The sequence below is a fragment of the Cydia amplana genome, chromosome 11 (genome assembly GCF_948474715.1).
Source record: "Cydia amplana chromosome 11, ilCydAmpl1.1, whole genome shotgun sequence".
Taxonomy (NCBI): domain Eukaryota; kingdom Metazoa; phylum Arthropoda; class Insecta; order Lepidoptera; family Tortricidae; genus Cydia; species Cydia amplana.
The window spans coordinates 12467833-12494720 of record NC_086079.1 but is presented as its reverse complement, the minus strand read 5'-3'; the positions used below and the strand labels follow the sequence as shown (position 1 = coordinate 12494720).

The 26888-nt window shown below is 36.4% G+C and overlaps 1 protein-coding gene across 1 annotated transcript in view; it reads left to right on the top strand.

The window, feature by feature from the left end:
• The first annotated feature begins 7557 nt into the window (after positions 1-7557).
• LOC134652122 (collagen alpha-1(XVIII) chain-like) overlaps positions 7558-26888 on the top strand; it is a 202925-nt gene continuing 183594 nt past the window's right edge. The window contains exon 1 of the mRNA XM_063507290.1: positions 7558-8540. Coding sequence (XP_063363360.1) covers positions 8527-8540 — 14 coding nt within the window. The 5' untranslated portion in view covers positions 7558-8526. The remainder of the gene's footprint in view (positions 8541-26888) is intronic.

Sequence of the window (26888 nt, the reverse complement as noted above, 5' to 3'; positions counted from 1 at the left end):
TCAAAGGGCGTCCAAGTTAGGTACAGTCGTTCCAATCGCTTACCGGTCTGAGCAAAATAAAACGATCTGAAAAAAATATGCATAACTTTGCCGACAGTCCACCGTCTAATAAAATCGATCCAATTTTATACTTGATTATATCAAAAAGAGTATAGATTGCCGCTTCTTGCATCGGATATAGAGGCCGATTCTCGTTTAACGCTGATTGGTGCATGCGAAATGAAATGAAAGTCGTACGTAAGATGGGAAGTAATCACTAAGGCGATCTTCAAGGTCATATCAAAACAAAAGCAACACCAAAAACATATTTTGAAATTAGTATCGGCCTCTTAGGCTCTTTATACGTGTTGGTCGTCCAGCACACTCAATGCCAGCCGCGCGCTATGAGTCGTATTCAGGAGATAATGAGAAATGTGGAAAACAGCACTTGTACGGCTGACGCATATTTATTCCGAATACAGAAGTAACTGACAAACCTGTATTCCAATGAGCTAACGACGCGTCTCCGCTCCGTAGCAAATGGAACACAGCTAGATAAGGATAACCCACAGAAATGTCCACTGCCGTAAACCAACTAGGTACCTTGTTTTAAGACGCTATGAGGGCTTAAGTTTAAGGTCAGCACGGTTTAATCTCAAGGACTTTAAATTCTTGGCAAAAGTTCAATTTGCGATACTCACTGCGCGGAAAAAAAATCGTTTTAGGAATTATGGCGTAGTCTCATTACTTAATTTATATTTTCTGAGTTGTATTCAAAAATGTCTGGTAAATAAACGATTGACTTGATTTGATTTCTCTCCTTTTAATTTTCAAATAAATTATTATGATATTGTACGCAAAAATTATTATGATACGTACATTTTATTTTATTTTATTAGATTCTTTTCGTCTGTATGTAAAAGAACAAATTTATTCTCTCTAGACCAAATTTGGACTATGAATATTGAAATTTAACTTTAGCCTCTTTAAATTACTTTAATTTTTATTGTATTCGCACCTATTTACATCGCAAGCATAGGTTACAACCATCCTGTGGCTGTATTAAATACTAATTAAATAGACTAATTAAGAATCTGACGAGCCACCAAGTTTCCTAATTGTACTAAAATATCTTGTTTCACGAAATTCTGTGATGCGTCAGGTTCCCTTTTGACAGATTATTAAAATTTTATTTGTTGCTCAAACCAGTTCTCCGTATGTCCCAGACACTGGTAATACTTAATTTAATACCGTTCGTTACCCCCTGTTACCAACTACAATGCAACGTGAGCAATAAGTCTATTTATACAGCAGAAAGGTTATTACATAGTCCGGATTTATCCATTAATATCCACAATAAAAATACCGAAGTTTCAAAGACCTATTGTATAACGACGTGCTTTTATTCGCTTGCCGATTGTTAAGCTAATAATGACTGTATTCGGACAGGTTTATGACCGTTATACCGATGTTTTGATCTGATACTGATCTTTCCAAACTGGTAAATTTGCTATTCACAATATACCTACTTAGCTACAGATGAAATAAATAATATGGACAATGTTGTTCTTTAAACGTATATAAGCTAGCTGATAGAACCATATATTACGTTAATTATGTATTATGTTACAATAGTATGTAACACTATAAAGGAACCAGAATGTTGTGTGAATAACAGCAAATAACAGCAAAAGTAGGTACGTATTAACACGTTCGCTGACAGTAGGTGCGTCAACAAGTGGTCTAGCATGAGTTGCGTTCTCGCGCGCGACTCCATACTTGAAGTCGCGCTAGATGTATGGAGTCGCGCGCGAGAACGCAACTCATGCTAGACCACCAGGTGTGGTGTACACGTAGACTTAACAACGCTGAACTCTATTACTGTCAGAGAAAGTGATAAACAGTAATATTCTATATTCAAAACCAAGCTACAGTCACTTTAGTTTATATAAAATCCAGAGACATGGTTAACTACTTAAATATGATAGTTTATATGACTATGTGGAATTGCTATCTATTATCAGCATATAAATAAACAACGTACACCTATTTAGTACACTGTTCAGAATCAGTAATGTAAATGACAGCATAAAATTCTGGTCCTAAAGCAAGTACACTTAAATGCCACTAATAGTCGCTAAATTGAGCAGTGAATTAAACATGAAATTAAAAATTTCTAACAAGACAAAGAACTCGGTGGAATCCAATAAAAGTTTAAAGAGCTTTGCTGTCGTTGAAAATCTGCATTGCAATGAATACAAACGTTTATCTATTCCACTTAAAATGAAGTGGCGATGGGCCGGCCACGTCGCGAGATACACGGATCAAAGGTGGACAAAAGAAGTAACTCTATGGAAAGGTCCCGATGCAAAAAGAAAATCAGGACGACCACGAAAGCGATGGAGCGACGACATAGTAGCCACGGCCGGACAAAGATAGCTAAATAAGGCAAAAGACAGAGACGAATGGAACAAATTGGAGGAGGCCTATACCCAATAAAATGGGGTTCCTATCAACATTTAATTATTAAACGCACAAACATTAAATTAAGTATAATTAAAATAAGTTAAAATAAAAAGGTAAACATAGTACATACTTAGAATTAGTTATATTAATGAATTAAATTTTTCATTTATTCTATGTACCTAAATGATACGTTTGTAAGTAGTTGATAAGAAAATAAAGAGGCTCTTTATTATTATTTATTATTATTATCTATTCCAACAAGTCATATTTTTGCTTTGCAGTTCAAATTACAAATATAAGTTTTTAGATTATTATTATGAGCCCATATTGTCCCCCTACTGGGCAAAGGCCTCCACCTATTTTTCCACGTATTCCTATCATCTGAAGTCTTCCTCCAGTGTCTGTCAAAGGCGTCAAGCTCGTTCCGCCATCTCCGACGAGGTCTACCGTGACTAGGGTTACCAGATTACAGGAATTTTCCTGACATGTCAGGAATTTTGGCCTTTTGTCAGGAATGGGGACGGAACACGAAAATGTCAGGAATTTTTTGAAGTGATAGACTTTCGAATTTAATCGAATTGAAACTTGAATTGATAGACTTTATTATAAAGTACCTTTATATTTACTTAAATTAATCAATTAATCAAAAACATTGTAAATAAATAATAAATGAGATCCACTCAACTTATCAATAACTTCATAATTATTAATTAACAAATCTTTAATCAAGCATATTACATATACATCGCTAACGGCTAGAGCCCCCCCCCCCCCCCCCCCAGTCGTCGTGAAAAATATGAATGTCAGGAAAAATATTCGGAAATCAGGAATTTTGTCAGGAAATTCTAAATTTGTATCTGGTAACCCTAACCGTGACGCCTACCCAAGTAGAGCCACTACCTAACGATAACGCAATGAGCAATATCAACTGGCACTAACTCACTTCCCCACGCTGGCACTTTGAGTAATGTCAAATCACGTTGAAATTTTTAAATTACCTATTCGGGTCACCGTAAAATCAAAAAAACACTTTACGGATATAAGACTGAATGAACTGATCCTAAATAATATGTAACCACGAGAGCTTGTTTGGAGTAAACCTTGCGCCAAACTGAGGACAATGTAGCTCGATTGTAAATATTTGCTAAATAGTTCTCAGTCCTTGGTTTGTTAATAGCTGCTTCTTAAAAATAAGAATTATTACGCGAGTTCCAATTCGACGACTCTGGTTTTTTGCAACATATTTAATAAATAAAACAAACGACGGTTTCAATCAGCAGTATCAGTTTTCAATCACCTATGACACTTTAGCAGGATATTAGTCGTAAAACTGCCAAATTAATACACGTTTCAGATTGTTAATTATTAAATTTTTAACTTGCCTTTATTTTAAGAAAATAAATATTTGCATAATTTATTATGAATAACTGTCCAATTTATTAAAGGTAATTATTTATTCGTGTATTATGAAAATTAAATATTTTCAACCGCGTCGTTGTTATGTTTAAAATAAAATAGCTTTTAAGTTTTTAAATCATTTTTTATCATAAATACAATTTATTTGATAGACCGCCACGAAAAGAGTCCGAGTAGTTTTTCAAGGATGATGATTTAATTGTGGGCTCAGTCCACAAAACATTGGGGGTTTTAAAGTGTCGAAGAACACCTGTGGTCTAAGCGCAAACTCTTTGCTAGCTCTTATCTACCTGATGAAGAAATGTGAAAACAAAATAGACAAGAAGGAAGATAATATCTGATTCGTAATAATTTCAGTGCATTTGATAAAATCAATAAGATTAGAACTAGAAATTGAAAGACAATAAACACATTTATTTATTGTTTTTTAATGGTCCTGACCATGAAACATGAATTATAACTAAAGACAGTAGTATGTTTTTCGAATAACGTAGATCGTATACTAGTTTAGTAGTATATTTCTCCGTTTATGAAGAGGTACTTCGTGGACCTGTTGATATTGTAAGGAATCTATTATAAAACAAAATAACGCAGAAATAGCTTATTTACGTTATGTATTTGTCTCCTCACTTCCTAATAAAATAATGCTAATAGCATTAATAAATACAATATCAGCTAGGGAGGAAAACGCGGATTTTTCCTAAGGCGCTAAATAAGATCCCTTCTTCATACTTATATAAATAATTACAAATGTAATTAATCTAACCAAGAGGAAATATGTAATAAAATACTGCTGGTTATGGTTCCACGGCCTATGATTCTGTGAAACTGTTGTTGGTTATGCTTATTAGTGAATGGCGGAATATGAAATGTTGATCAAAATAGCGCCGCCTGATTTGCTGATGCAATTTAAAGCTTCATTAACTGTTTAATTACTGGTCGTTAGCCGCGAAACAATCTGTCAATAAAGTCAATGGTTCAGGTTGAAATATGGATCTAATTTCACAATTCGGAAATTCTGTCGCATTATGAATTCGTGTTTATTCTTGAAGCGCTCGATAAATAGTAGGGTATATATAAGCAACAAGATGTGCTTGACAGAAACTTTGATTTACATTGAAGGAATGTTTTTTGCTTTCATCAAAGTTTATTAATTTTAATTAAGTATTATTTATTCTTGTAAGAAGAAATTATAAAATTTCTAATTTAAGCGACCACGAGATAGTCTAGGCTACACTTTCATTTAAGTTTATTTTTACATCCGCAGTTGTTCGCTCCTCTCTATCAGTAGGTGAGTGTGAATTATTATGAAATTTTAGAGCCAACTGCAGTTTATTGGGTTTTGACGCAATATGTACCGCAATATAACACGAGAACCTTTTTTTGCCCGAATTATCCGATTTCATTTAAAAAACGCAGTCATATTGTTAAACCCATATTTTTCTATAGGTATCCAGTGATATTTTTTTAATTTTAAGATTATTGATTAATTAATTTCATAAACGATGATTAATACATTCTTTTTAACTATGCCGTCATCATTTTTAAGGAAAAAAGTCACAATTAGTGGTTTTGTAGTGTAATCAGTCACGAACATTAAGCGCAAAAACATTTCGTAATGACCCCAGTACATCTTATGTATTTGTCTGATCTCTAATTGTCTTACACATTTTTGTAAAGAATATAGTCATTTAATTTTTATTTTTGCATCTATTACATACTACATAATATCAACAATCAATCAATTGAATTGTCAATTTGAAAGGCAGTAAATTCGATATCCTTGAATAGTTGCTAAGTCAACATCAATTAGCTACTTACTCCCCTAAACACTCATTGGTTTTTATTGTTCCCAAATTCAGAGTCCAACTCGAAGCAAACTTCAACTTCATACTCATCAAACCTAATAACAATAAAGAACTTCGTCAGCAACTGCTACCGCTAAATTCTCCTCACCACAAAACTTCGCAAGAATCGCAATATGGCCTCGTCAGTTGCGTAATTTTGTCACATGAAAGGACGTTTAATTTGCTGTTTCACTAGCTGCTAATTACAACTTTGATTAGTGTGGCTACGCTGAACGTCACGGGCGACTGGGCGTTGTTTCATACAGGTGCGAAATTGTATCGACCGTTTGAGCGATATGGAAATGTGACGGTTGAGCGACGTGAATGGTGCCCGGCTGAAAAATTGGTTTGTGGAGGGTTCGGGACAAAAATAGAGGCGTATTCGGGGCAATGGAGGTTTCTTACGATGTTTTCCTTCGTCGAAGAGCTAGTGGTATATTTTTGAAGTGCATCAGTCGGATAAAATGTGGGTTTGAATATACGACCTATTTAAAAGTCGCACACGTTAATGCTCGGCTATTGATGAACTTTAATACAAGTGAATATTAAAAGAAATACGGTTATAATCTGATAACGAAGTTTGATTGAAAGAGATGCATCATTTTAAGATGAACTTTGACAGCACGTGCCTTAGAAAAGCCATTATAATGATACGCGTTCACGGGTTTAATGATAAGGCTGTCAGTTCATTAGCTTGAAAGGAAAGTGTTGAAAGAGCGGAAGCAATGGGCGATGGTCTGTCTTGGTTCAAAAGTGACATGTTGGCCTATATTAGCCTCGTCACAGATTACATAGTATTCTACTTTAATTAGGGTGTACTCTGTCAATATAGGTGTAAAGCCTAGTGTTAGGTGTTAGTTTAGTCTTAGGTATTCGAACAGTTTATTACAATAGCTTAGTAGTGTTTAGGTTTGCTAGCTATAAAATTGAATTGTTTTAGGATAATAATGAGCAACAGGGCCGGATTTGTCCGGCCGACTCTAAATACCATGTTATTAAAAAAACATACTATTCTCATATTCCTCAATTACGGGAAGGGTCATGAATCTTTGTAAGTAATCTATGTCTGTGTGTATGTTTGTGTCGTGTGTTTCATCGTCGCATCGGAACAACTGTTGCTATCGCCAATATTTATCATAGGTAAATTAAATGAATTATTTTATAGTCTCCAATACCCACTTTTCCTCTTAGTTATTATTTTGAAGTTTTATTAAAGAGCATAACAATATTATTGCATTGTCACATAACTAAACATAAAATCATAATAAAATATGAAAGGTACGTACGGTGCAACGTACTCGCATACCAGCAAGTGGTTATAAAATTTCATGCATGAAAAGGACAATCAAATGAATCCTGTACTTACTGTAAAAACTAAAGCTAACCAGGATGCCTATTATGGATAGCTTTATCCATCTTTATCCACGTGATAAAATAACTGTCACTGTTTAACACCGTGGGAAAGAAAGTGACGGACACCGTTTTATCACGCTGTCACGTAGACAAGAACGACCATCATATCCGTACAGATCGATATCAGTTGAACCATTATATGCACTGTGTTTTCAACGTATCTAAGAATAGACATCGATTTATTAGCCACTACGATGATAGACCGGCGATTGATATGATGGTTGTAGGTACTTTATCGTATCATATCAACTCTCTTGCATTTTTTTAAATTGAAAACTGTTATATATACAAATACACTTTTATTTTGTAAAAAAAATTAAAAGGTTATAATACACAAACTAAATTTTATATGTATAAAACATATAAAATGACAAATCGTCTCTTTTTGGATTTATTACAAATAAAATTCATAACCTATTATTAAAATCAGAATACGCCTCACAAAGTCACATACAACGGTTCTCTGACCCAAAGATCGCCTTTGTATTACATTTTCATTCATACCTTTACATTTCGACACAAATAAAGCTCATTTACAGCTTAAGTTATACAGAGAAATGAAAGCGCAAAGAATTCTCCAACGAACCCATGATAGGCGCCCTTTTAAACGAGCAAGTCATCTTCCAACAAAGGGAGATTAAACTCACTGCCCACTAAGTTTTAAATAATCCCTAAAATAACAAAACAAAAGGAAGCGATCGTTATACGGCGAGAAACTTTTTCAATATCCCTCTACAACAATGAGCGTTTCTTTTTTATTCGCGGGAATAAATCCCGTATCAAATTTCTCCCTCGATAGCACTAACAATATATCTTCCGGGCTTAAAGACCGGCCCATCAAATTATCACGGAAAGAAAGCGCGATAAAAAAACTGCACTTTTCATTTTCTACAGCTTAACGCAGGTTACGCACACTAAACGACAGTACGGAAATACTCTGTGTGTAACGTCCCATATTCTGGCTCATCTCGTTCATTCTGTCTCTTTTTTAGGCGAAATTCTATCTACAGACATCGGGTGAAAGTCGATTTTCATAGTTCACGCACGACGCTTTGGTAGGGCGGTCGTCGCGTAAGCTACGAGTACGCCACGTGCTCGACAACTTGCGCTTAGTTCTTCACGAACAGTGTGGGAGGTTAGTCCGCTACATGAACATAATTTCCCGAATGTCATGCGCTATAGCCGGCCCGCGCGAAAAAGCGCCTCCTGTGAACGATCCGTCAGTGTGTGCGTGAGGACCACGTGATTTTGACAGGCGAATAAAAAGCCGGTTAGTGAACCAAGTGTTTATGTTTACTGATAACAGCTTTATCCGTTAATGACCGACGCAATAATAATAATGCTTTAGTCGTGATTGGATTGAAGCTTTCCAGTGTGATTGATCGGTTCATTATCAGCTGTTGATATGGCGCTGTTTTGGTAAGTAAGTTATTATTATATCTGTATTTTGATAACAATGCCATGGTATTGTCTATCTAACCGTTATATCTAAAAAAATATTATTTAAAACATTTTTAACAGTACAAACATTCTCAATTATTACCTGATTCATAGTTTTAACTGCACAACTGCGCTTTTGTTAATTAACAATGCGGTTATTTTGGTAAAGCGTGTCATCCGCATATTCGTAAACCTATTATCATCACACAGAGATAATATCTCTTGTGCGCATGCTCGTTACTATGTCAACAAGCTATGTTTATGTGCGCTATGTGCGTTGTTCTACGTGCGCTTGAATTCTAATGTCGTGTGGTTAAGTTTACTGAAATTATATGTAACTACACAAGATACATAGGTACTTAGCTATATCCTACTAGGCTTGATATTGCAAAAAAAACTAGCTGGGGTTCTGCCTAGGGGAATTTGCTATCCTATTTATCTATATCCTATGTCTACATGTATGCTTTAAGAACAAAGATATGCTTTCCCGAGAAAAACTTTTTTAGGCTACACGTACATCGGTTCCGCCCGAGCCTCCTCGGTTTCCAGGATCTTTTATTGAAATTTCCGACACCTGTTTTATATTCTGCTCGAGAGCTTACGATCGATGCTTTGTCGAAGGCCGCCTGCAAACGTACGACTTTCTATATAAATTGGAGAAAGATCGAGCGGGGTGAAAAGGACCATCAATTACAAGTAGATTCATGAAAAGTGGTGCAACTAAATGGTATGAGGGCTTGTGTACTGTACATCAAATCAAATCAAATCAAATATCATTTATTATCAGGCAACTAAGGCCCATAAATAGATACATAGGCACCTTACAAACTAACATACATACAATAATAAAAATCTTACAAGCTAAAAAAATTTTTATTTAGGCGACACGGTGGTTTTCTGTTGTGTCGCCTGTTCCGGTGTAGGATTTGGCAGATTCCCACGGAACCGCCGAAACACCACACCCTTCGGCCAGAATTCCGCGCTCGCGATGGTTTCCAGCAGCGGCCGCGGCACGCGCACCACGAAGGAGGTGAAGTGCACGTAATGGCGCGATCGCAGCTGGAACACTGTCAGCCACACACACATCGGTCTTGGTCTCGTCCCGTGCAAGCGTGGTCACCAGGCCCCGTAGACAACATGCCAATCGCTTACGCTCCGTAGCGAACGAAACGCAACTGTAACTGTCGCTCTAATATGGAAGAGTGATAGAGAGAAACAAAGCGATTCGATAGCGAAGCGCAAGCGATCGTCACCTTGGCTAGGCCGCCTGGATATTTAGTTGACAGTTCCGACACCTGGGCTATAACCGCGAAAATTGAAGTCTCAGTCACTCTAATTACGTCTTAGTAATGAGAGTAAAAGAGAAAGATCCCCGCAATTTGCGAAATTTGTTTTCACGGTAGGCCCCCTGTTTTGTATTCTACTGGAGAGTTTGACGATCGATGTGCCGTCGAAGGCCGGCTGCAGACGTTCCACTTTCTTTATATATTGCAGAAAGTTCAAAGAGAAAAAGAGAGAAACCACCAATATTACCTACCTATAATTAATGTAAGAAGACATTAAGAGCCAACAGAAGCTAAGATTAAAATATTTTAGGTAAATATACCCGTCTCGCTAACGGAAGCGGCTCCTAAAACTAGTGCGATAAGGACAAGGCGAAAAATCCTGCGTAAAAATATCAAAAATCGAGGTTTCGTACTCGACTGTTTCCTCCTCCAAAACTTAACCAATCGTAACCAAATTTGGAAATCTAAATGATTATGACATTATCTGTGTCGGACCGTTTTGATTTTTTGACTAATTGATGTCAGTTTTGAATAGCACGCCTCTCATTGCGGCATAGTCAATTAGGCCATTTTGGCCATTTTTGAAGGGCTCTAGCGCCTTAAAAAACAAAAATATCAAAAAAAGCAAAACGGTCCGACACAGATATTGACAATATTAATCTGTGTTGAAAAAATCATTGCTCTAGCTTCAAAACCCACGGAGGAAACAGTCGAGTACGTTTGTATGGAGAAATGACCACTCCTGTTGGCTCTTAATAGTTTCAATCATTGAAAGAAGCTCTTACATTGTTGTGTTATGTACCTATAATTATTAATTGATTATAGGTATCACATAATATCAAAACATAATTATGTGAGTGTTAAATAAAATGATGATGATGATGAAACATAATAATAATATGTAGGTAAAACGGCTAATTATTACTCTTTATTGAATGCTTAAAACAAATTTACTTAATTTACGTATTGCTACTTAGAAAGAATATATTCATCTCATCTGAAAATTAAGTTCGAGTAATTACCATGATAGAGCAAAATATTTTTCAAAACCCTTTAGTAAATAACTATGTAAAATACTAAACACATTTTTAAAATTACCACATTACTTGTTTTTCGTACAAAGCGCAATGTTTCTACAAATCCACATCATTATTTTCTTTAAGTATGCACAAACACATCTTTTGTATAGATGAAACAACGTTGCAAACAACATAACACGTACACATTTCAAAAGGAGCTTTCTCTGTTATTCTTGTGCCAAAGCTCGCAGTGCCAAACCAGCACTAATAAGCTAGCTTGGAAAAACAAACGCAACGCAACGTTCGTTAATTTCGTCCGTTCCCACGGTCGGTTCCAATAGCCGCTCCCGCGGGTGTCGTGTCGTGTGCCACTGAAGGAATTGAGGTAGAATGGGTTTTGGGTCAGCAGTCTAAACTGCTGAGGGTGTTTAACTTTACGAGCTACTTACTTTTCAATCTAGTTTGCAAGGGAGATCAAATTAATTAAATTATTTTGCTTGCAGTAAGCGGAAAGTTGTACAAAAAATTTGGCGGTAGGTATCAGCTAAACCTTTTGGTATGTTTTAAAACTGATCAATGCATCCATAGATTCAATTTTTTAAACGCCAAAATTTTATAGTAGGTCGCATACGAAAGGTTAAAATATCTACTTAAAAACATTCCCGCAATTTCCGGTGTATGAGTAGTAGGTACTGTATGTTCCAACTGTCGCTCGTAAGTCCCCGCGTACTTGTACAAGTACAAATTAAGGATAGCACTGCAGACCTGACATTTTAACTACATAGATGGCGTACCTGCCTAATGTACTTACTCAAGTACAAATTTTTCATTCCCCATTTACTGGGTAGTTTTTTTACAACGGCAACACTGACACGGTCATTCTCATTCTATATTCTATGGTCAATTTCGCCATGTTAAACAGGTAAAGTCAACTGTCAGTGTCAGTATCACTTTTTCGAAAATGGCCACACATTCAGGTCGCTGGCCAGCACGAGGTAAGATAATCGGTTTATATTCAAGTAATCACTTGTTTTTCCTGTTGTCATACGAATGTATTAGTATGTTTAAATTATAAATATTGTAAAATAAACAATATTTCAAAGAAACCTGTATATTTAAGGAGGTTTGTGATTGGTCAAAATAATTTGTACTTACGGTAGTACGTTCGGTCTAACTTACAAGTATTTTTTTTTCTTATTCTAGCGTTTGATGAAAAGCAAATATCACAACTTTTCAATAACTATGACTTCAAGGACTCGGATAATGAAGATATGTTTATATCTGAACCCGACCAAGAATCAAATAGGGACTTTTCTTCGTTTTCGGAATATGAAGATGGAGAAATAGAAGTTGCAGTACGCGGACGTGTATCTAGTCATCGATTTCAAAGTGTTCGTGGTCAATGAGGTGGGCGTAACCGTGGTAGAAGCACAAGTGTACAAGGGCGCGACGTGGGCAAAGTATCAGGGATAGGTCTGGAGATCTAGTCCAGGTTTTGAACACCCAAATCCAACCTCCGTGGATGTAGTATGGTATTAAAATAATGAAATGAGGTTATTTTATTCACCTTTTTATAAGAAGAAGATTAGTTATGTTGTAATAAAGTAAAATTTTTACTTTAGTGATGTTTAAAGAAAATATTTGATTTAATTTTAAATTTAAATAAATCCTTTAATTTTTTTATTATACTGTGTAAAAACCCAATGTACTCACACAAGTACAAAATATTTTCAATAATTTCCTTCTTAACGAGGTGCTATACATAATAAACATACCATAAAAAATACTCAAAATAAAACCTCACTTCAAAAAATCTCTAATATAGACATCTTTTTGTTTCGGTCTGAAGCACTATTCTTGGTTTGTACTTGTTATAGTACAGCCGGCAGATATGACTACTGTTGTCGGAAAAACACAGGACTTACGAGGATAACGTCGCGTTGTCGGTTTTGTTTTTGTTGTTAGAAAAAGGGTTATATATAGTTTAACCTTTAAGAGAGAACAAAGTTAGAAATTCAACCACCAATATCCAATAATTGTCACGAGTTCAGGTCAAGTTAAAATACAAAATAGTTTATATGTGAGCTAGTCGTAGTCTTAACTAAACGCCAATTAGCTGCAGCAGCTTTTAAGGGCCACCCCACATTTGGCGTCTTTCGGGCGTCGGCGTCTGAGGGCCTACCGCGAACCACGTTCGAAATGCTGCCTCCCTGTCACACTTACGTACGAAAATACACGTGCGACAAAGAGGCTACACGTCGAACGTGGTTCGCGGTAGGCCCTCTGGTCAGCGCTATGGCCGCTGCTCGACGCAACGTCGACGCAACTGCGCAGCGACGTCATTTTCCATAGCGCTGACCAGACGCCGACGCCCGAAAGACGCCAAATGTGGGGTGGCCCTAAGAGTTGTCGATATTTCTCAGTAGATCCGACTAGTACATTTAAATGTACCTACCACTGTGATATAAGACATTACAAATTGTTTATGTTCTTATGTCGGTGACTTTTATTAGGTGATAATATGATTATACTTTCGTAGCAAAGGAAAGTCGTAAGTGGCACTTATATTAATGTATTATAATGCTTTTTGTACACTAGTATCTAGTCCATTAACACATTTCTCCGAACTAGGACATCACATTCCGACATTTCCGACCAATATCATTATATTCATATTACATTATCTACCTAAAGAATCCGACCGCGTAAGTTTTTTTTTATCTTCCTGGGGTCGTTTTCGAGAATTAAATAGGTACTATTAGTTTGTACACGCTATATTTTTTAAATACTTATCAGTAGTTCTAAACTCGTATCAATAGCTCGTTTTTAATAGCGCGTGTAGTTGGACATAAGTACAGGAAACTGAACATCGTAACTCGTACGAATTGACGCGCTTTTATGCTTGTATTAGCGTGAACCAGCAATTAACGTATGAAAATTCATACAAAAACAGCGGCCACTCAGTCCTTCCTGCGTTTACTTTTCAGTTGATTTTAATATTGAATACCTATGATCAGAGAAGTAAGTAATCAACGTAACCTTGTTATGTATCATGGGATGCTACAAAGATAGGTGTCATCGGTTTTCGAAATACATACATAATATACATTGTAGCGGACATTTAAGCGCGAATGTCAATAAGCTTTACGGTGTACGCACAAAATAACGATAGTCATGCTTTTTGTGTAAAAATCCCATTACTAGGCCATTGCCTAGTACCATTACCATTACCATTGCCATTACCATTGTAATCCAGAGATTCGAGAGCGCGCGATCAACCTTAGTCATTTCAACTTGCATTCCCGCATAAAAGGATGCAAATTACATTCAGTGCCTTTAATTTCACATGAGCACTATTAATAGCCCGCGGTTCTTATGTTCTCGTGGGCATACATTTCACAGCAATCGTAACTCTGGGGTTAATTGCTAACTGGTTTTTATCTACTGATAAATGTAAGTTTTGATAAGAGCGGACATCTCGTGGGTACAAAAGCATTTTAAATAAAGGTGAGTGCGGCTGGAACGTGGAATACAGGACTGTTGTTCTCAACCGTAAACTATCTCGGGTAGCGTAGTTAAACCAGTATAAGTGAGATTCCTGTTCATATATTGATGATACGGTGTTCAAGTTCGCGTTATTATAGTTAGTTTGAGGTTTAGTGCAGAGTAAAGTGATCGTGAAGGTGGTCTGAAGTAGCCTCGGTATTCTGGCAACGTTTTTGAATGAAGTTTTGTTTTAATCTTTTTATAACCGTGTATATCGGCGAGCTTAAAATCTAGCATACGGTTAAGTTCCAAGCACTGTTAATTCACAAAGCAAACAGTATAAATGCGAATTGAGAGAGAATTTTAAGTCAAACCATATTATTCATTTTGGTACTAATACCTTTGGGAGGCATGTTATTGGAGTGTTAGGTTAGTAACTGTGTACTTTTATAATTATTGGCAACTGAGCTGCATAATTCGGGTTACGACAAAACGAGATGAGGATTTTGGAGTAAATGCTATTTAGACGTGTGCGCCGCGCCGGCGCGCCGCCGCCGCCGGGTTTTTTTGCCGCGCCGCCGCCGCCGATAAATGATCGGCGTGAAATCGGCGTGACCTTGAGTGTTGTTAATAAGCTATTCTAACTTGGCATTTATATTAAAATTTGGATTTATTTGTATTATATATGTTACAGTTGTCAAATTTTTATCAATTATTTATTAAATGAAACGGATTTATGTCAGTGGCACAAACTTTTTGACATACTGGTTAAACGGAGTAATCTTCAGTCTTCAGTATGGTGCCGAAACGTGGAGCCTCAAAAAGTGTGACGTCCAAAGGGTGGCGCTTTTGAGATGTGGTGTTTGCGATGACTGCTGTTTATACCTAGGACAGCTCAGCTTCTCAGAGACCTCAATACCGCTACTCGGCTCTCCACAACATCTTTCTTCGGACATATTATGTGTTTTCCAACTCATAATGTGGAGAAACATATGCATTAAGGCCCAATGAATAGAATAGAATAGAATATTATTTATTTCAGCATAGGTACACAGTTATACAATACATACACAGGAAGAAAGAAAAAACTTATAACTAACTTGTACACTGTCACTACACTGAAAAAGGTGAACACTCAGCATGATGCCGGGTCCTACTGGAGTAGTACCTGACGCTGGTCTTCCGTGAACACCTGTAGGGAGCGTAGTTGCGCGCAGCTACCAACTAAATACAGTAGAGTTATAAGATAACTATATTAATTGTATTAATTACGATAATACACAACGAAGCGGCAATGAAGCAGTTGACATCAAATGATAGTATGACTAGCATGGTCTGGAAAATGTAACATATGGACTTAATATTATAAATACGAAAGTGTGTCTGGCTGACTATATATATAAATATAATACATAAAATAAATAAATAGTCTAAACAGTTACAGTACCTAAAATTCGAAATGACTCTATTTTTTGCTTATCTTTGCTTTTTGAAATGACTCTGACACTACTTTTTGCTTGGACAGAAGATAACTTTTTAGTTTAACTTTAAAAGACTGTAAAGAAGTTAGTTGCTTAAAAGGTGGTGGCAGGTAGTTCCAGCATTTTGTGGCGGTATACTTAAAACTGCCACGAAATGCTGCAGTTTTGTGTTTTGGACACATGAGTAGAGTGGATAATCTTTGGCGCTGCAAAAACCGGAGCTTCTCATGCAGGTATCGAGGTGCTTGAGACTTCACAATACCGAACAGTAGGCAAGCAAAGTGAAGTGAAGGATGGATGGCAAACGTGCTCGGAGTGGAGCATGTGTGAGATAGTCGATGGCTGGTGGCAGTCTGCAGTCTGCACCGTGCAGTCCACACGGTTTATGACCGCGACCGCACGAAATGGAGACAAACTACAAGTGGTCGCAATCCTCAGCAATGATAAAACGAGAAAGATGAAGATACGTCTCAGTGAGACTGGTGCTAGTACGACAAGAAAACCATTAAAGGGAAGCCATAGCAGTCCATTATGTCTAGCAAATTTCAAGGATATTTAAAGATAAGCCATGGAAAGCATGAGAAAACAGAGTCACAGAGCGATACAGATCGGATCGAAAGTAATTGGGACCAGTGGTGGCAGCATGGTTCCATTTTTATCGCCTGTCATTATGCCTGTCACTTTCGTACTTACATACTTGTTAGAATGTGATAGGCATGGTGACAGGTGATAAAAATGCGACCGTGCTACGAGCGCTGGTAACCCCTTAATGCAAGCCAGTTACTAGCAAAAGTAAGTTATTATATCCTATATTCATTTACAAACGCGACCCTAATTTACTCACAACCTATTCAAAACTATACGTAGATTACGTAGTTCACTTACCACCATTCAGGTTTATTAAAATTTTCAAGAAAAAACAACAAATTAATGATTTTTCTGTAGAAACTTGAAAGTCAAGGTCACGCCGATTTTACGCCGAAAACACGCCGCCGCCGGCGATTTTTTGGAAAACGCCGCCGCCGATCGTTTTTTAATCGGCGCACACGTCTAATGCTATTCAGGAAGATCAAATTTCGGCAAATGTCCGCAGCTGTCTTTGAGTGATTTCTACGTGATGCTGTTAAGGTTTTCGGTTTTTTTATAAGCTATTATAAGCACAGCCAACAAAACCTTCTTTGCAAAATTTCTGCAACCTCCTTTGCAGTAAAAAATAGCTTGAATAATTTAGATAGATATTAGTTGCTACTATCGACATTAGCAAGTTGCACTGTCGATAAACTACTTATTACCGGTAAAAAAGTCTCCCTAACCTCCCAAGACAAGATAATTTATTGTAATACATCAACATTTAAATTGTGCACTTTATCAATACCATAAGGTTCAGTATTGCATAAAGTTCAAGCTACGGTACAGTATTGTCACCTGCTTGTTCCCACCGGCGGTTCACCAGAGTTAGTATAATAAAGCCTGAAGACATTTGTATGTTCTGCAGCGTGCAATTATTAATATTTGAATCTTTATTAACCTTTTGGACGCCAATGACCGATATATCTGCACCGTAGGTTCAACGCCAAAGACCGATTAATCGGTCACAGACCCCAGAGCAACATCGACTTACGTGCATATACATAAAGTTCAACTTCAGTTTTGACACTTCAATTATGTGGCGTCTGAGTGACCGCTTTTGTGTTTGACTTGGCGTGGAAAAGGTTAAGTTGCTAAGATATTTTGATTACCAATTTCTTGGTTGCATCCTAACAAAGCCCGTTGTCTGTTGGTCCGTTGGCACGTGGTTAGGCCCTAATTTAAAGCTATCGCCTATCAGTTTAAACTAGATAGTGGTATATTATCTCCATCTCCGCTCGTAATTCCTTTTATGTTTTTTTGTCACGTATATTGTCATCACAGACAATCCAACCTCTAGACATAGCATAGTCGCGCTACCCCCTCTGCCACACATACGGTAGCATTACTCCATCTTAGAGTCAATCCCGTGCCATGATTGGTCCGTGTCTTTGAACGGACCAATCACGGCACGGGATTCGCTCACCTCGTCCCCCCGCACCCCCGTATTTTTGGCAGCATCGGTTTCATGAAAGAATTGGCCTAAGCTCAGTCTAGAGGTTGGATTGTCAATGATTCTGATTTAAACTTTCACGATTTTTACACATTATTAAATTATACAACGGGACTTAATCGCGTATCTAAGTTTTAAGATTTACCCCCGACGTTTCGAGGACGGCGTTGTCCCCGTGGTCTCGGAGAAGACTGGCTTAAGTTGACATCAGCATCGTCTAACCGCGCGAGTTTTTCGAACTACGCGCACTTGGTCTTGTTTATCCGCTTGAACGTTTTGCGCACTAGGGATGTCACTCTGTCGACACACAACACTAACGATATTCGATTTATCGACTGTCGATATTCGTTTACGCTTACATTTACTAATGATTGTCATTGACTATACTAATGTATCTGTTAACAACTTGTGTTAGGCTGCTACTATTGTTCGTGACTAGACTCACAAATGTTATATCGGTCGGCGTTACAGCACCGCGTCGGTGCGAATAAAAAAATCGCCATGTATTTTTTAGCTACTTTACAGGAGACAAAAATACTGTTTATTTTCCTGTTCGTAATATATTTGTTGCACCTGTATTTTTTTTCTGGTAGATCAATGGTTTTTACATGATACTTATGCAGAAAATAAACAGTTTTTTTCGTAAATTTTTACAATATAAATTATTTTAACCAGAATTTTGCTACATAGCGACTTAAATTTGGTTCACTTAAAATAGTCATGTGTAAAGTTTACACATAGCGATTTGTTGCCAAAGTAACGTAGCACGAGAAATGATACATAGCGGATTTTAGGGTCAATAAATCGCCATGTGCAACATTATCGCCATCACCCCCGACAGAAAACAAGGCATTTAATTTCGTTATGTGCAAAAAAATCACATAGCTATTTTTTTGTACAAATTTTGTTAGTTATTTTCAGAACTAATATAGATATAAAAAAATATTGATATAGGTCGACGGGAAATTCAAAAAGGAATTAGAATATGCCAAAAACAAAAAATCGTAAAAAAACACATAGCGATTTTTTCATTCGCACCGACGACGCCGGTGAATCTCTTACTCTTATGCATTTTACTATCTCGCACTCGCTTCCAGAAAAGGCAATCATTTTATGTGACGATTTATTGATCCCTTGCTAAACGCTGAACTTGTTCGTAAATCATCCATTTGGACACCTTTCTGATTTCAAACCCGTAACGACGCAAGAGACGAAATTTTCCTTAAAATATCTGCCATTTCAAAGACCAGATCCGAATGCCATAATGTTAACTTAAAATGACGTATGTTGTTATGAAAATACATGCAGATAATACTTTGGGTTTGGAAGAGCTATAAAGTGTGGTCTTTGTAGACTTAACACTATGGTACCTAAATCTAAATTGACTGCATTGTGGACGGAAATTTATATTTTGATTGAATACATGATTTATAACAAGATTTATAGATTTATTAGTGTGGGTGGATTAAGTTATAAAAATAATTTAAATTTTTTCAATTATAATAATTCAATTATAATACTTATAAATCTTTATTGACCCAATTACATAACACAAAATGGTTACATTATAAATCACGGGCTTAATGTGGCTAGCGTACTTTTTATAAATAAACAAACATTCTAATAAGATAACACAAGGCTGTGATATTTCAAGGGAGTCATTATCGTTCATAACACATCAGAGAAACATTAGCGACAGCAACTTGTTAATATTATAAATGTGTGGGCCAAGCTGGAATCCGAAGAGTAATTAATGTTACTGCTACAGTCTATGATAAGGAATCTGTGGCGTTGTCAAGTTTTAAAAAAACGTGCTTTAAGTTTCACGGCTGGATAAGATGGCGATGTGGATTATATATTTGTGTTAAAAAATTTCACACATGTCATTATTAAAGTGTCAAGTCTTACGTTCAAGTCTCATGCTTTTAAATAGGTACACATTATTTCTAAAAAAACACCAAAAAAGCAACCAATCTTATATTAATATTTAGAGTGCTAAACATCCTAAATATAATATAAACGATTTTATGAATCTGTCATAAAGGCGTGTTCTCGTCGAAGTAGGTCAGCTTTAACTTTGTTGACAACGAATATTATTTACTTATATTATACCCAATGGCATTTACAGTAAAATCGCACTGTAATTAAATATCAAGCCTAACTGTATGCATAACATTAGACAGTCTAATCCTACGGCAAATTTCTACATAATGTCTGTGACCAATCTGCCGTGGTACCGTGAAATATGTCGCTTCCTCCAAAATGTTGTAACGGTTGTTAGATCACATTACATGCTTACACATTAAGTTACACGAATATCAAAAATGGGGACATTAAGGGACATTAAAAAGGTAACTATCGCTCTTGGCATTTAGTAATAAATAATACTTATTTAATATTATGTTTCAAGTAAAAAAAACTGTTTAAAAGTTTGGCCCTTAGGGTAACATTCCATTACTGACCGCAGCTGCACTACTACTGGTACTGAACGCGTCGCTGTTACTGTCAATTTCCATAGTAAAATGAACAGTAGTGCAGCTGCGGTTGGAAATGGACTGTCACCATTAGATAACAAAGTTATGATATAGGTCAACCAACTATAAACCGCCATATTATTTTTACCACCCTCGATCAAATAAATAAATTTAAACCAAAACTCTCATCACAACGCGTCTACCTACATCGTTACTGAATAAGTTTTGATTACACATAATCAAAACTTATTGGCTGTGTACCACAGTTACTGAAGTCATAACAAGCAAAGTTTACAATATGGTGCGATGCTCCGTCGAATGACGCGACGATGAATAAACACTCTCAAGAGAAATCTTTACATCGGGGCGTAAACATAAAAGTTTATGGCAATTTTAAAAGGATATTTTCTATGGACGACAGTAAAGTATTGCATGCTAGAGTGCTACAGAAAGTTATAGCCGAGCGAACGTCTATTTTGCGTGTAATATTAAGTAAACTTTGTGATAGTAGATCAAAGAGGGGGTCATTGAGGACATCGTGAGGTTAGTCATGTCTAGAGGTGGAAATCATTCAACCTAAGACACTCATGAGGATGAGGACTTTTGTTTTTCTTTTAAAGGGAAGCGAAATATACACCACCGGATGGAATGTGTAAAGAATTAGTTTAACCCTTTAACCGCCAGAGTCTGATATATAAGACATTACATATCCAGCTCATTTCGCCACAGTCTGATAAATAAGACAAAGATCTGATTTGGTTTTGACAGCACATTTATAACTCCCGTAACTATGCCAACCTTACTCTGCGTGGTACAATTACTGTCGGTGGCGACACGAGCACGCTCGATCAAAAATTGCTGGCGGTTAAATGGTTAAAACAAACATAAAGTTAAGCATGTTCCCTTTATGACGACGCTCCTTGATTTTATAATATTTCAAACTTTTAAATATTAAAACATGCTTTACTTTTAAATTAAAAGCTTTGCCAGAAAAAAGTGTGCCATCAGCTTTTTAGAAATCTTTTTAGAATCACGAAAACTTTGGATTTAAAAAGAGAAAAATAAGTGTCCTACAAAATAATGACAGTTTTGAGACGCATTTTTACATACGTTTTGCATGGAACGTCACAAAACGGACCCCTACCTATAATTTGTATGAAAACCTGGGAACTTTTTTTTAATCAAGTCCTCGTAATCCTCGTGAGTCGAAATAACCCAGAATTAGGTATATAGTTTTTTTTGACAAAAAATGAAATGGTACACTTTTTCTGAAAATACCCTTAATACAGCTTGGCCGCACAAGTATCACATCTTTAAAGTTATGTTTCACATAAAAAATGCGTAGGTACTTAGAATTTTCATGCGTTGTCGAGTTGTCAACTATGCGGCAAGACATAGTTTTATCGAGTTTCCAGTTTGTGAGGCATTCAAATCCCTATTTTGCCCGCGTTATTGTAGCTGTCAGTATGTAAACGGGGCATTCAGCGCTGAAAATATTATAGCCATAAGATCCTACGACCAAAAATAACGAACTATTTTCCATGGATGCGTCCGAAAGTTCCGAAAACAATTTAAAATGCGAATAAAAATTTAACGGTGAACTATTAAAATGCACGTCCATGGCCGCAAAACAGACATGACGTGAGTAGGTTGATGACTTTTTAATTACTCCGACGAGATCAATGACTCGTGAGCGCAATTTTGTATCAGTTTTCGCAATTTCCCGATACAGTGACGTGATGACCAGATAAAATGCTAATTTACGTGGTATTCATTGCTTTATTGCACGCGTCACTAAAATGCAGCTAAAATGTAGTGAGTACCTATTCCGCCTATTCCTAGACCAGTGCCATTTGTATTATCACTACATACCTGTGTTTAGTGATAATGCAATATTGTGGTATCAATGAGCTGGTTTAAATAATGAAGACAGACTCCTTTAATAAAATAATTCAACCTAGTCAAGTTCGGGTTAGTTACAATCCGACTGTATAGTAATAGAATGTGAAAAGCTACATCCAAAGTAGGTATAGAGTGCGGCCCAGTAAAACACCGAATTTATCCGAAAGTAAACCCAGAGGGCCTACCGCGAACCACGTTCGAAGTGTTACCTCCCTGTCACACTTACGTACGAATTTACAAGTGCGACAGAGAGGCAACACGTCGAACGTGGTTCGCGGTAGGCGCTCTGTTCATCCTCGTGACTTACACTCATATTGTGTGCCTTGAAGAGAGTCTACCGTACAAAGCAATTAAACTAAGCACAATGTAAAGTAAGCTCCCAGCCGCACCCTTGCCCTTTCACCCGGTCATGCCTCGGCAAATCTAATGGCGAACAATGACATTAGGATCGGCCCGTTCTAAGAATAAGTAATAAATTGAGAACAAATTAGTTGCAACCGTTACAATAAAATTGAATTTACTCAACACTAATGGAATGAGTTGAGAAATACCGTTGACAATATCGTCTTCAGATGTTTGATACAAAGTTGTGTAAAGGTTATGATATAATATTTTAGTCTAGTAAAGAGTGGCTAGGCGTTCATAAAATTCGATGGCCAACGACTACTTGTCATAGTAAAAGTAGGTAGGTACCTACTATGTTGAACACGGACCACGCAATAAAAAGCAACTAAATAGTTATGTCGCTTAAATAAAACATTAAAAAAATAAACTAGTTTAATAATTAAGATTCAATTACCTGCATTATGTTAAATTAAACTACATTAAATCTCATTGAAAAAAAATCTTCACTATGAAACAGTTGAACATCTTATTTATAGCTTTAGATTGCAGATCAGATAATTCTAAAATTTATATAAATATTGTTTATTAGGAAACGTTTAAAATTTATTTCGTATACAAAACAAGGAGTTTTCGTTTGACAACGAAAATAAAAATATATTTATACGTGTTGTAACTTTACTTACTTACTAATAAACAAGTTTCTACTTGAGTGATAATTTCGCTAAGTGAATATTATGTAACGAAACTTGCGGTCAAAGAAGCTTTTGTATAATGAAAATGTCAAAAGGGCAAGTGTGGGTCGAGTGCGGGTTTCTCGGTGACTGGAACTTAATATGTATCTCTACGTGGTTTTTGATTTGAATTTTACGAACTTTAAAGGGCTCTGCAGATTCAAAGGCGTATTTCGGTTGGGTGAATCGCCTATGCAGTCGTGCCTGACCTATGGGTGATAACGAGTGACATCTCTGGAGTAGCAAGCGCAGTGCTATGGTGTACGTTTACTATCAGATAGAAGGTGAAACTTTTTCCATACAATGAAGTAAGTACATGTGATATTATTTAAGTATTTTTAATAATGTATAATTTAGTTATTAAGGTTCAAAATTGTATCCGACGATCACATATAAGTAATAAGCAATTACTAAATGTGTTATTTTAAGTAGGTACATTATATAGGTGCCTATTAAAACTGCATTGCAGAGATAAATAAACTGAATTGACCTAGAATGTAAATTAAAATTGAAATTGACATAGCTTTATTTTCTAATACTACAAATATCGTCGGGTGACAAGTAAAAGTCACTAAGTACTATCAAAAAATTAAAGTAACAATGCACTTTATTACACTTGTAACACGGTTTATTGTCCAATAATTTCAATGATTTTTACTTGTCACCCGACGATATCAATAATTGATCTCAAAGTACCTACTTTACTTTATACAGACTTTAGTTAGTGTAAGGTAATCAAAACAATGTGAGAGTAATTTATTTTCATGATTCATGATATTTGTCTAAACGAAATTCATAAAAGAGTTCCACGGTATTCAAAATTGTATTATTTTTTTTCAATAATATATTAGGTAAATCAGCTACATGAATGTAATATAAAAAGCGGCCAAGTGCGAGTCGGACTCGCCCATGAAGGGTTCCGTATTTAGAGGATTTATGACGTATTAAAAAAAAACTACTTACTAGATCTCGTTCAAACCAATTTTTGGTGGAAGTTTGCATGGTAATGTACATAATATATTTTTAGGGTTCCGTAGCCAAATGGCAAAAAACGGAACCCTTATAGATTCGTCATGTTTGTCTGTCCGTCTGTCTGTCCGTCTGTCTGTCCGTCTGTCTGTCCGTCTGTCTGTCCGTCCGTATGTCACAGCCACTTTTCTCCGAAACTATAAGAACTATACTGTTGAAACTTGGTAAGTAGATGTATTCTGTGAACCGCATTAAGATTTTCACACAAAAATAGAAAAAAAACAATAAATTTTTGGGGTTCCCCATACTTCGAACTGAAACTCAAATTTTTTTTTTCATCAAACCCATACGTGTGGGTATCTATGGATAGGTCTTCAAAAATGATATTGAGGTTTCTAATATCATTTTTTTCTAAACTGAATAGTTTGCGCGAGAGACACTTCCAAAGTGGTAAAATGTGTGTCCCCCCCCCTAACTTCTAAAATAAGAGAATGATAAAACTAAAAAAAATATATGATGTACATTACCATGTAAACTTCCACCGAAAATTGGTTTGAACGAGATCTAGCAAGTAGTTTTTTTTTAATACGTCATAAATCGCCTAAATACGGAACCCTTCATGGGCGAGTCCGACTCGCACTTGGCCGCTTTTTTTTAGTTTTATCATTCTCTTATTTTAGAAGTTACAGGGGGGGGGGGGCACACATTTTACCACTTTGGAAGTGTCTCTCGCGCAAACTATTCAGTTTAGAAAAAAATGATATTAGAAACCTCAATATCATTTTTGAAGACCTATCCATAGATACCCCACACGTATGGGTTTGATGTAAAAAAAATTTTTGAGTTTCAGTTCTAAGTATGGGGAACCCCCAAAATTTATTGTTTTTTTTTTCTATTCTTGTCTGAAAATCTTAATGCGGTTCACAGAATACATCTACTTACCAAGTTTCAACAGTATAGTTCTTATAGTTTCAGAAAAAAGTGGCTGTGACATACGGACGGACAGACAGACGGACAGACGGACAGACAGACAGACAGACAGACAGACAGACAGACATGACGAATCCATAAGGGTTCCGTTTTTTGCCATTTGGCTACGGAACCCTAAAAACGAAGCGTTTTTTACTACATTAACTCATCCTCCGACATACATGGGCCCAAAGCCAACCCATTAACGTAATCCACGAATAATGCCTCGTAAGATAATGATAAATTGTCTGCCACCTTCTACGATTATTTTTTTTGATAATAATGAACTTAAGGATGTTTTTGAAAAAAAAAATCGTTAATGTAAATTTGATTGATATATGCTTAATCCTTTAAAGGGTATGTTTTAAGCCTATATTAAAATCCAATCTGCTCCAGTAATTTTGACGTCCCTGAGTTTGTAGTAGTTTGTATTTATGTATTTCTTTCATCTTTTTATATTTCTGTTATTCAAGATCTTTTTATCAATATGTTTTAAAGACACTTAAAAAACACACAATACGTATTATAATATATGTTTTATATGTATGAATTATATTGCGAGCATAAACTGTCTCAGAATAAAGATCATATAGTCACACTAACGTCTTTTGAGCGTCGGCGTCTAGTCAGCACTATGGAAAATAGCGTCGCTCCGCAGTTGCGCCAACGTTGCGTCGATCAGCACCCATAAAGTTGACTAGACGCCTACGCTCGGGAGACGCTAGAGTAGGGTGACCCTAAATCCCGAGAGTTCAATGGAAAATATGTCAAAGATAAAAAGAATTCGAAGTAGACCCCGAAGGAAAGTTATTATCGATGGTGAATAGAGGTATTGTTATTTTCTTAAATATTTTTAAAGCTCTCTAGAGCTTCTAGTACTCGTACAAATAAAAACCTTGATTAGATGGTCGGTGCCCCAACTTAAGTACCATACTAATTGTATAGAAAAGTAGCTAGCTTACAACCCTGTTTTAATATGCTATTACGATTTTAGGTAACTAGGTATTACCCCTAATAAAGATCAAAGGTTTAATTCATTTAATTGTAATTAATTATACAGTGTGTGCTCAAATCCGTCACCGAGCTCTGTTTAACAAGACCGCATCAAACGTGCCACCGAATGTCAACAAACTGAGTCTCAAGGTACAAAACTTGCTAGACCACTACAATTCAGAAGCGGATTAAGGACACGCCTTGCCAAGCAAATGTACGAGTAAGATGATTTTCTTGGGTGAAACTTTGTGTGAAGCAGAGCACTTAATTTGCCGCAAAAACAAGCTTAGCAGGGAAAAGCAGGATTCGAATTTATTTTGTTTTACCTAATATACACTTGGTTGTATTTGGGTAAGAGCTAAGTCTTAGATCGGCGGTTTAGGTAGCGTACAGAATCACGCCATGACATGACATTGCGTTGCGTTACTTGCGTTAGATACTCTACCCTGCTGCTGGAGACAAAGCTTAAAAAAATCTGACTCTGTGTTGTGGACAATACCAAATAAATATACCTTTACATCATTAAGCACAGCTGTTGACACTAACTTCAATAGTCAATAGTCAATAGTCAAAATATACTTTATTCATGTAG